Source organism: Poecilia reticulata, chromosome 4 (genome assembly GCF_904066995.2).
Source record: "Poecilia reticulata chromosome 4, P_reticulata-male-v2, whole genome shotgun sequence".
Taxonomy (NCBI): Eukaryota; Metazoa; Chordata; class Actinopteri; order Cyprinodontiformes; family Poeciliidae; genus Poecilia; species Poecilia reticulata.
This window is the reverse complement of record NC_088833.1, coordinates 2,068,106-2,079,129: the sequence shown is the minus strand read 5'-3', so window position 1 is coordinate 2,079,129 and position 11,024 is coordinate 2,068,106. Positions and strand designations below refer to the sequence as shown.

At 46.3% G+C, this 11,024-nt stretch overlaps 1 protein-coding gene across 2 annotated transcripts; it reads right to left on the bottom strand.

Annotated features, from left to right (window-relative positions):
* Window positions 1-3: 3 nt before the first annotated feature.
* orc1 (origin recognition complex, subunit 1) lies at window positions 4-10,085 on the bottom strand. 2 transcript variants are annotated; one of them, XM_081605938.1, is made up of 17 exons: window positions 9,781-10,085; window positions 8,884-9,011; window positions 8,629-8,801; window positions 6,920-7,316; window positions 6,593-6,848; window positions 5,510-5,569; window positions 4,951-5,034; window positions 4,676-4,868; window positions 4,496-4,602; window positions 4,144-4,245; window positions 3,516-3,687; window positions 2,707-2,814; window positions 1,881-2,030; window positions 1,295-1,414; window positions 1,066-1,220; window positions 901-988; window positions 4-337 (listed from the first exon to the last, which is right to left on the bottom strand). In XM_081605938.1, exons 1-17 carry the CDS (start codon window positions 9,873-9,875, stop codon window positions 143-145), a joined length of 2,583 nt encoding a protein of 860 aa, XP_081462064.1. In that variant the 5' UTR covers window positions 9,876-10,085; the 3' UTR covers window positions 4-142. The 2 variants fall into 2 exon arrangements, with proteins under 2 accessions (XP_081462064.1, XP_081462065.1); XM_081605939.1 differs by having other exon boundaries at window positions 5,510-5,566.
* Between the last annotated feature and the right edge of the window lie 939 nt (window positions 10,086-11,024).

The following is an 11,024-nucleotide window of genomic DNA, read 5'->3' as shown; positions in this document are numbered from 1 at the left end:
AAGTTTCCTTTAAAGGTTTTATTGCATATTTAAGACAGAAAACATTAAAATACTTTGAGAACAGAAAACATTTAAAACCAGGGATGAACCTCAGCTAAAACAGAAACAGATTAAAGACAGAGCTTCCTCCTCCTCCTCTTCGTCAGTCGGCCTTCAGGGCGAAGAGCACGTCGTCCTGGCTCACGTTGAGCCAGAGCCTCTGCAGGACCCCCAGGCGGCTGGGCTCCAGCAGCAGCAGCCTGCAGGCTCCCAGGCGCCGACACACGGCCAGGCCCTCCGACACGCCGACGGGCTGCAGGCCCTCCACCCGACACAGAGCCTGGTGCTGCACCAGCACCTGGCAGACCGCGCGCAGGGCAAAGCCAGACAAGCTGAAGGTTAGCAACGCCTCAACGCTTTAACGGCTTATTATAAATATTTTAATCGTGACTAGAGCAGTTAAATGACATCAGTGGTTGATGAATGGGTGAGATTCCTCTCATGGTTTCACTCGGTGTGAGAGCTGCTTTCTGTGTCGGCCATCTTTGAGGTCCAAGATGGCCGACACAAATCAGCAACAAAACTTCTGCGGTTCTGTTGCTGATGTTGCTTCTTTCTGCTCAGAGCAGAAAGAATAAAAACTTCCAGGCTGACGGCTCCAGACATGGAGCCAGAAATACTGAAGATGTTTCATCTGATGATCAATTATTACCTAATAACTGATCGATTTATACATTCAGTCTGGATGGATGGATGGATGAACAGACGGATTCAGAGAACTGACGACTCGTTCACAGGCGATTTGATTCATTTGAACAGTTCTAGGACTCGAGTCTCGGTGAGAACTGTTCTTTGTTAGAATTCCCTGCTCACTGGTTCTGTTTGGTCCTGCTCTGACCAATGTGTGACCTTTGACCTCACCTGTTGGAAAGTGGCCTCCTCCAGTCCCAGCCTCCTGAACTCTGCGATGACGGCTCGTAGGAACAGCTGCTCCTGCGTCGACGTGCTCCTGGAAACAAACATGGCGGTCCGTCAGCCGGCGGCTCCTCGAAGCTCCGCCCACCGCCGTTCCGCCGTGACGCTCACCTGATGGCGGCGACGTACGGCGAGGAGAACATCTCGTCCAGCGCCTCCATCACGTGGCTCATCCCCACCAGCCCCGCCGCCGAGCGCTCGCAGATCTCCGTCGCCCGCCGGCAGATGTCCAGGCACCTGCGGGCGTCGCCCGACAGCGCCGCCACCTGGTGGAGGAGAGCAGCGCTGAGCCGGCCGGTTCCCATGGAAACCGGAAACAGGTCGGGGAGGGGAGGCTTACCTTCCTGGAGACGAGCTGCAGCGCGTCGTCCTCGAAGGCCTTCAGCTTGTTGAGGCGAGACGTGACGATCTGCTGCAGCTGCTTGAAGGAGTACGGCTGGAAGGACATCCGGGTCAGACCCTGAAAGGTCAGAGGTCAGAGGTCAACCAACTCGACTACGTCCGTTTAATTTTGTTTGAGGAGCTTTTGCTTTGAAGAAAGTATTTTATTAAAATCTTTCAAATGAGACGAAACTTTTTGCTGAACAAAAATTTGACACCATTTTTTTTTTTTTTGAAGAAGAAGGTTTAAGTCAAGCTTTTTAAACTTATACTAATCTAAAAATAATCTGAAAATATCCTCCAAAAATGATAAACTGTCTTTGTTCCGTTCTTGCACTGAGTTTGAGGGCCACATGAATTCATGGACAGGGCCAGAAGTGGCCCCCGACCCGCCCTTTGGGCACCGCTGCAGTAAACTAAGCTGGAAGTCTCAGGAAACGTAAAATCAGTGAAGTAACGTTTACGTTAAGGTTCTGGTTCTCCATGTGACCTGTCCAGAGTTCCTCCTGGTGTCATCATGACCTTTGACCTCAGCGTTTGCTCACCAGCCTGCTGGCCACGCGGTTGATGAGGATCCGCTCCGGCAGGTCCATGGTGTTGGCGATGGCCAGCACCACCAGGCGGGCGTGGCGCCGCGTCGGCCAGTCGAACAGGTTGTACATCACGTTCTGCTTCCTGGTCCACAGCAGGTCCAGCTGCACAGACGGACAGACAGACGGGTCGCCGTGGCAACGGGCCGGCCAATCAACGCTTTGTGGTGGAGACGGCTTAGGAAAGCTGCTGCCATGAACAAACTGTCAGTTCAGAACGTTTTCACCTCTGAAATAAATTCTGTTTTGCTCAGTTTAAAGACATTATTCTGAATAAAAAACAAACAACAGAACTCTAAGAACTGCTTTGTAGGACCGCCGTGACCTCTGCAGGGGCGGCGACCCCTGCAGAGGTCATGACCTCGGTCTGGACTCTGATTGGTTGACCCTAAACCTGCCGGGGTATCAATACGTTTGGATGAACCACAGCGAACCATCAAGGTTTTTCATTTCTGCAGAGGAACAGAAACGCTTCCTGGTTCTGTGGTGAGCCCACATCACCATCCCTCCACCGCCGTGCTGCGGGTTTGAACCTGGACTTTGTTCCGGATCACAGCTGAATGTGAATCCCCCCCCCACAGAGACCACCGGGTTTTTATTCGGCTCAGAGTTTCACCAAGTTCAGCACTGGAACCAGAAACCAACAAATCTGAGGGGCAGGAAATGAGGTCACGCTTTGGAGAACAAGCAGAAGATTCTTGCTGCCCCAAGACAGATACCTTTTTTTTTTAAAAATCAAATCTGAACGCATGAGGATAAAATGGCGACGCTGCTTGCCCACCTCGTCCACCAGCAGCACGGTCGTCTCCTTCCTCGGCGCCGGATTGCTGAACCTTTTCTCCAGCAGCGCGGCGGCGTGGTCAGCCGTGGCTTTCTGACCCGTCAGCTTCTGCAGATACACAGAAACGTTTTGTTTACCCCATAAATCTGATTTATCGGGTTTTAATGTGCCGAGTCATCAGATTAATGATCAGCAACAGGATGTTTGTTTGAAAAAACTATAAAAAAGAGGAAGGAAAAAGTGTGATAGTGGAAGGTGCACCATTAACAAGCATAACACAGAATAACCTGGGACACTGTTGGGCTTCATGTACTGTAAACACTGCAGCTCAGATGTTCATGGAAGGTTAAGTGGAAGGAAAAAGTGTGAAAATGTGCATCATTAACAGATAATAATCTGACATTTTCTAGTTCATCTACCTGAAAACATTCAGCTTAAAAATTGTATTTATAGAAAGTTGAGTGGAAGGAAAAGCTGTGGTAGAAAAAGGTCCACCTGACATTTCTGCTAGTTTTAATTACATTTTTTAAATCTAATTTTCTTAGATGTTAAGTTTTAGGTTTTTATTCTCAGAATCATCAAAACAACAAGAAATAAAGGCTTGAAATATTTGATCACATTTGGTAATAAGTTAAGAAACTAAAACTAATAATAAAAATGAAGCGGCTCTTTAAAGGAACATTAATTAATAGAACTAAACTAATAAAAAATAAAAATGTGGCTCCTTTAATTCCCAAACTGAAATGGAAACATGACCCGGTCAGTCAGAGGTCAGCCTGGCAGTTATTGGTCGGTTTTCAGCCAATCACCTGCAGGATCTGGGCGTAGGCCTGGTGGGGGTCGGTCATCTTCATCCCGTTGATCTGGACGTAGACGAACGGCGGGATCTCGTCCTGCTCGGCGGCGAGCTGCAGGCAGCGCATCACTTCCTGCACCGTGGCCGTCTTCCCCGTCCCAGGGACGCCGGACACGTACATGCACCTGAGGAAGAGCAGCGGTCAGCTGGAGAGCTCCCCCCGCTGACAGAACGAGGAACTGTAGCAACTCAAACAGGATGTTTCTGGTTCTGGTCCAACAACAAATTATTAAAAACAAGAAAAACCTAAAAATATTAAGATGTTAGAATAAAGTTACAAAGAGACGTCCAGGTTTGGTTTGACTATTAGGAGCAGCGTAAGACATAAATGTTTCATATTATAAGAATAAAATGTAAATATAAAAAAGTCTAAATTTGTAGGTTCAGCCGTTTGAACAAATAAAAAGTTCTGGTTCTGATCATTAGATGCTGATCAGAACCAGCATGACGTCACCAGATGCTCCACGTTCCTCAGAGTTCGTAACACTGCGACTTTATTCCCCTCATTTAAAACACAGATCTTTTCTCCAGGCTGTCTTAAGGTTCTGTGGCTGAATGTTTTGGGTCAGAACCGTCCTCACCCTCCGGTTCCGTCCAGGACCTTGCTCTCCACGAAGCTGTAGATGTCCTGGAACTCCTGCTCCCTGCAGGGCAGCGACTCCGGCACGGCCGACACGTGGAGCCTGAGGGGAGCAGAGAGGAATGAGCTGCAGGACGGATCCGATCGGGTCGCCTGGCCCGCAGCCGGGAACTTTGGTACATGAAGCTCCAACTGAACCAGAACCGGACTCTAAAAACCAGGAGAGACCGTTCCGTCTGTTGATTGGTCAGATGAGTCTGGGGGCGGGACAACCAGATGGAAATACAGGAAGTGGTTCTCACCTGGCTCTGGTTCTGACCCAGTTCCGGTTCTGACCCAGTTCTGGTTCTCACCTGGCTCTGGCCTCCTCCAGGACGTTGCCGGGGCGACGGGCCGGCTGGGCCCGGTTCGGGATGCTGGGCGTGACGTGGCGGTGCCTCCGCGGCGTGATTGGACCGGCCTGCAGAACCAGAACCCAGGAGCTCAGAACCATAGAAACCGCTGTCGGGCGGCGTCGCCATGGCGACACTCACCTTCCTCGGCGTCTTCTTCGGCGTTCGGGTTTTCTGCTTCGTATGAGAGGAAGAGGAGCGGCGGCTCTTCTTCGCCGCCAACTCTTCATCCTCCTCCTCCTCTTCGTCGCTGCTCTGCAGCTCCTTCCTGGAGGGAACAAACTCCTCCTCTTCCTCGTCTTCATCAGAGCTCAGCTGGCCGTCCAGAAGGTTCCTGAAGGAGAAACATCAGAGCCGCTAGAGATCGGACCCACGGATCGGAGGGAGGTTCTGGTTCTGGACGGGTCGGCGCTCACAGCTGCTTCCTGATCCGAGACGACACCTTCAGAGCCGACTTCCTCCTGGAGACCCTCAGGGCGCCGTTCTCCTCCTCCTCGTCTCTGAGGGACACGCCGACCCGACGGGTCAGAGGTCAGACAGCGAACAGAACCGGGTCCAAACAGAACAACATATAAACATGGATCTATTCTAAACATTTTAATCTGTTTTTCTGCAAATGGACCCAGTTCTGGGCTGAAAACCTGAAGTTTCTCAGAACATTGGGCCACAGCCGTCTGGGCCCAGTGGACCCGTCTACAGGAAGTAAAACCCCCAAACTGGTGAAATGAGTTTAACTGGTAAAAGCAGCTTAAAAACAAAAACTTTTACATTAAATGTTCCTTTTTATTCCCTTTCATAGCTGATAATATTTTTTAAAATCTTATTTTAAACAAATGGGCCAACATGTCATCATGTTTCCTTTATTTTCCATCTGCTTGTACAAAAGCTTTCATTTTACTTTGGATAGGCCGTTTAGGCTGATTCACCAGGAAAAATGTTTTTTACTGATTGAAACTGAAAAGTTAAAACACTCACAGAACCTCCAGAACCGGTTCCGTCCCAGTCTGGACCTCCTTCCTCCTGCTGCTGGTTCTGCTGGGAACACAGAGAAGGTCAAAGGTCGTCTCTGGTTCTGAGGTCCAGAATCACCACTGCCCCTCAGTGACCCAGGACTCAAACTCCCAGCAGCCTCTGCTTCAGAGCTGAAGTTTCCCACCGTCACCAGGTGGCCTGAACGCAACGCGCAATGCGTTCGGTGACTCCCGTCTCCCTGCAGGTGGCGTGGTTTCTCCCCGGAGCGACTCGTCTTCTGGTGGAGGAACCAGCTGGTTCTGAACTGGTTCTGACAAAATGCAAACATCTCCAGTCCATTTAATAACTGTTTGGTTTCTGAAGATTTGATTTTCATGTTTCTGTGGATCAGAGTGATGTCAGAAAGTTGAGGGCGGCCATTTTGTTTGAGGAGTTTGTTTTAAAACTTTCATTATTTTGAAATTCGAATTCAGGTTTTTACTTTTCAATTATGAGAATGAAAACATTAAGGTTGTATTTTATGAGTATTCCAACACAAAAAATAAAAACTAAATGTTGAGCATCTGATATAAGCTTTAGAAATAAAACTAATCTTTTATTAAATCCTCATTAAATGATCCTGAGCAGTGGGAGGAAGAAACGAACGAACTGAGTTTCACATCAGATCCTGACCAACTTTATTCCTCGTAGCTGTGAAACGTTATTTTCTGGAAAAATCTCATGTTTTTCTGCTAATATTATGACTTTATTCTTGTAGTTAAATAAAAATTCAGGCCTTAATAATAAAATCATTAAACTCAAAGAAACTTTCTGTCGCTTGTAATTCATGTATTTTAGAAAATCACTGAAACCGGATTTGGAACCAGAAACCTGACGTTTTATTTTTATGCCTCGTGGCTCCAACCCTCATCTAAACCGTTTCTTCGTTACCATGGTGACGGCTGAGCCCGGCGAAACGTCGCTGCAGGATTTCCTGCTTCTTTTAGGTTTTCCTGCGTTGTTTGTTGCAAATTTGAACAAATTTCACTGGAAATGATTAAAAAGAGAATTTCCTCGTCTGGTCTGTGTTAGAGGTTGACCTCTGACCTGCTGGGGTCGTCTCCAGCCGACGGACTGTCCATCTCGCTCTGGGACTCCCGGCGGCGGGAGGAGCGTGGCGTCAGGGGGACGTCGTCACGGCGACCGGGTGTCCTGCTGGTCCTGCGGCGGGGGGTGAGGCTGTGGGTGATGCGGTGGGGGTCGGAGGGGGACGCCGCGGCGGCAGACCGCCCCGCCGCCAGTAGCTCCGCCTCCAGCAGCTGCTGCAGGACGTCGTCTCTGAGCGCCGCCGGCTCGTCCGGACCTGAGGACACAGAGAGCTGCGATTGGCTGGTTTTACTTCCTGGTTGATGAAGACAAGCGATGAAGACTCACTGCTGAGCTGCAGCCTCTTGCGGATGCCGGGCGTCCTCTGGGTGGCGCCGCGCCGCTTGGCGCTGAGGCATTTGGAGGCCGACAGTTTGGTGAGGGAGTGCAGCGACTCGGCCTCGGCGCCGGGCTTCCTGCTGCTCGCTGGCGTTGCCGTGGCGCCGCGCATCACGGCGGGGTCTGGGGCGGGGAGGGCGCGGCGGGCCGGGCCCCCAGGGGCCGGAGCCGCCGCGGGGGGCGAGCGGGGTGGGAAGAGAGGGAGGGAGGGGAGGGGAGGACGGGGAGCGTCCAGCAGAGACGGGTCGACGGGTCGGAAGGTTCTGGAATCCCAGGACAGTTTGACGTAGAAAGTGTCTCCGTCCGCAGAGACGGGGAACGGAGCGGCGGCCTCCAGGTGCCTCACCTGCAGGGGGAGGGGCTTCAGAGGTCAAAAGGTCAACAACCAGATCACAGACAGGAGAGAGAAAGGATTTAAAACGACAAAAATATGAAAATGAACAAAAAATAACCTGATGGAGTCAAAGACTGGAAGATTATTAAAGCTATGCAAAATAATATAAATTATTATGTTTTATAAATGACATTATTAAATATATATGTTATTATTAATACTTAAATTATAATAATAGGAATACATAAATATAAATAGGAGATAAGAATTATAGAACTAACAAAATAGGAATAAATACATTTAATTAAAATAAGAATTACGTAAATAATACAAAGAATTAAATAATAGGAGAACGATAAAGATTTAAAATACCAAAGAAATAAAAAAAAAAATGCACCAACTCTCATTAAATGTTTTTGTATAAAACTTTAAGCGTATTTTTATCTAAGAAAACTTGTTTACATTTGTCATGGAAGAAATTTCTTTAACAAGAGTCTGGATGGGAAGAATAAGACATTTTTAAAACCTTGTAAGAACAGAAACAGACGTCTGGTCAGAGAGGACAGGCCTGATTGGACAATAGGTGTGAATTGTTGGCTATTGTTGACCAACACTGACGGTCCGACATCTGACTATTGTTAAGGAAAGGAGGCTGGACTGTGATGCTAAAGATCAGATCTACGTGTGTCTGTTAGGAGCAGCTCCACTGATCTCACCATGATGACATCATCATGCAGGAACAATGTGAAGCAGAAGAGCCGTGAGGAGCATTATAAGATTTTCCATTACGTTTTCTATTTGCGATGGAAAATGATAAAATATTTAACAAAATAAAACGATAAAATGTGAAGCTTCAGAATGAGAAAAAAGGTTTTGAGTGAAAATAGAAGAAAAATAAATCAGTTTGCTTTAACATAACCAACTATTCATATATACATCTTTAAAATATTTTTCAAGTTTTTTGTTTAAAGTAATTTATTTGATCCATTTGTTTAATATTTGTTTGACATTTAAAATTTTCTCTCAAATCGATAAAGATTTTTTGTAAATATGTTGGTAATTAGAGTCGAGTATTTTAAACATAATTTGCAGAATATCATCGTCTTGAAATGTCATTAATTTGAAGTTGAAGAATTGATTTATTGGATCTTATTTTTATGTATGCACATATTTCCTGTTTTGTGTTTTAACTGTATCTTTACGTTTAGTTGATTATGTTAAAGTAAATTTACATTTGAGAGAAAAGTAGATAATTTTTTTCATTCAGACGTTTAGTTAAAGTCAACATGTGTGTTTTAGAGTGCAGCTGAGCAGCGTTGGTCACCTGAACGGGTCGGAGGACGGACTCTGCGTTGACCTCGTCCTCACAGCTGCGACCTTCGTAGAAGAAGACTTCCTGTGGGTGAGGGCTTCTGCCCAGCAGCTTCAGTTTGCTCGGCGGCACTTCGGACACCCGGACGAACCACTGGACCACGGCCTTCTTCTGCGCGCCGCTCTCTGGAACGGCAGCAGGTCAAAGGTCAGCTCGCTCTGACCCAGAGTCAGCTGGTTTAGTTTATATCTGGTTCCTGGAACCGACCGTCTGCAAACAGCCGCAGAACTCTGGCGACGTACGGGTTGTCGTCATCATCGCCCTCAATCAGGATGTGCTGCCCGGCGCGGATGACGGTGGTCTGAGGGAAACCCTCCACCCTGATGGAGAGGGAGCTGGAGACGAGGAGGAAAACAGGAAACACAAAAAGGAAAAACAAAAAGGAAAACAGAAAGAAAAACAGAAAAAAAACAAATGTTACACTTATAAAAATGATTTAGTTGTAGTTGGTCAATATTATGGCGTGAAGAGGACAGCTGTTTACACGCCGCTGCATTCAGATATATCCACAGAAAATTAAGTGTAAGGAAAAAAGAAATCAAGAAAAAAATGAAAGTAAATGCTGCATTTCATATACAAAATCAAGGCGTCATAGTCTCCTAGTGGAGAGGCTGAGAACCTAAAGCTGTCTGAGGTCCAGTTTGATGTTTCAGGAGAACCGAGTCATCGGCTGCTGTTTGGGTCCAACAGGTTTGATCAAGTCTAAACTCAGTGGATCCATCTGTAAGGAGATCTGCTTTCATTTTCCAGCAGGACTTGACTCATAAACGTTGCCTTCATAATACTCAAGGCAGCAGTTATCCTTCCACACAACTTTCCAGCAGTATATGTGGACACAGCTTACTGAAGAGTTTCTTTGCAGGCCTCCATTCCCTGTGAAGAGGCTCAGTAACTCTATAATAATCTTAATTTTTCTGTCTCATGTAATATTTAGCCATAATCACTGAAATTGATTAAATGTATGTGTAATTAATCTGCAACTTCTCATATCGCATTCTAATCTCCTAAAACGATGCAAAGATCCATTTTGTTGCTACCAGGTGATAAATTCTCCCAGAAGTCAGAGAAAAGCGGTTATTAAACGCGCTGCTCGGTTCTTCTCACCCATATTCAGAAGTTTTGAGTTTTCTGTTGAAGCCGATTGGAGCTCCGCGCCACTCGTAGATCCGTTTGACTCTCAGCCTGGTGAAATACTTCATCCTGTCGGTCCTGCTGGCGGCTCGGAACCGGAGCGGGAAGATTAAAACCGTCCTTCTGCTCGGTTCTGGAGGAAACCTGGACTCTCCCTGTAGTTTTAGTGAAAACCAGCTTCAGTTAGAGGCTCGGGGGAAGTGAGGGGAAACGAACAGAAGTTTCGCGGGAAAATATTCCAGCCACTCAGATTTAAACAGCGCCCCTACTGGAGAACGCGTGCGTCTACACATAGACGTCAAGACGTATATGTGCCTAATCACATGGTGTAACGGCTTTAGGGAGGAGTCACGTGATCATTCTGCTTTCCGAACAACACCTAAAAGGTTCCTTCACTCTTCCGCCAGAGTGACAGGAAAATAAGTAGACCTCGTTCTTTTTCTTTGTTTTTCTCCATTGTCTCCTTTAGTTTTTGTTTATATCATAACTTTTGGTGATTTATTTTATTATTATTATTATTTTAAATCTGAACATGTAAAATTGTCTTAATTAACAGAGGTGGGGAAAGTAGGCAAAATATGAACTCAAGTAGAGTATCAGTATTCACACGGAAAATGATTTTTCTGAACTGGATCTGATTAGGATATTTCCTTACTTTCAGACCAAAGTCAATAATACGAGAAATCCGATTTTTGGGGACCAGAAGCCTGGTCCCTTTTCATCTCTTGCGTTCAGCACAAAGATGCAGTGCAATAGCTCTATTTTCGCAGGGCCAGCCCAAAGTAGTTTGAGGCCTTGAGCAGAATATGATTTAGGGGCCCCTCTTTATGAATTTCAATATAGATTTGGTGGAATCTGGGAAAGGGGGACAAGTTTAACTGCCCAAGCTTAAAAGTGATCAGTGATCATTTGTTATTAGAGCAATCCAAAGCTCAAACACAAAAATTAAACTCATAGCATCAAATTGTAACCATGGTAACACATAAATCAAACTACAAATATTATCTTTTGCACTTTTACGCAGTTGACTTGTCAATAAAGATGTTTAAAAAATTTAAATATTGTAATTTATCTCTGTTTTTATCTCTTTTTTTGCATAGATTGTGTGCTGTTGTGTTCAGGTGACATTATCATTAGATATATTTGTTCCAGTTTAGGAAGGCAGAGCATCTTCAGTCAGAGGCTTCTTTGAATTCACTGCAGCACAGACCTCTGCA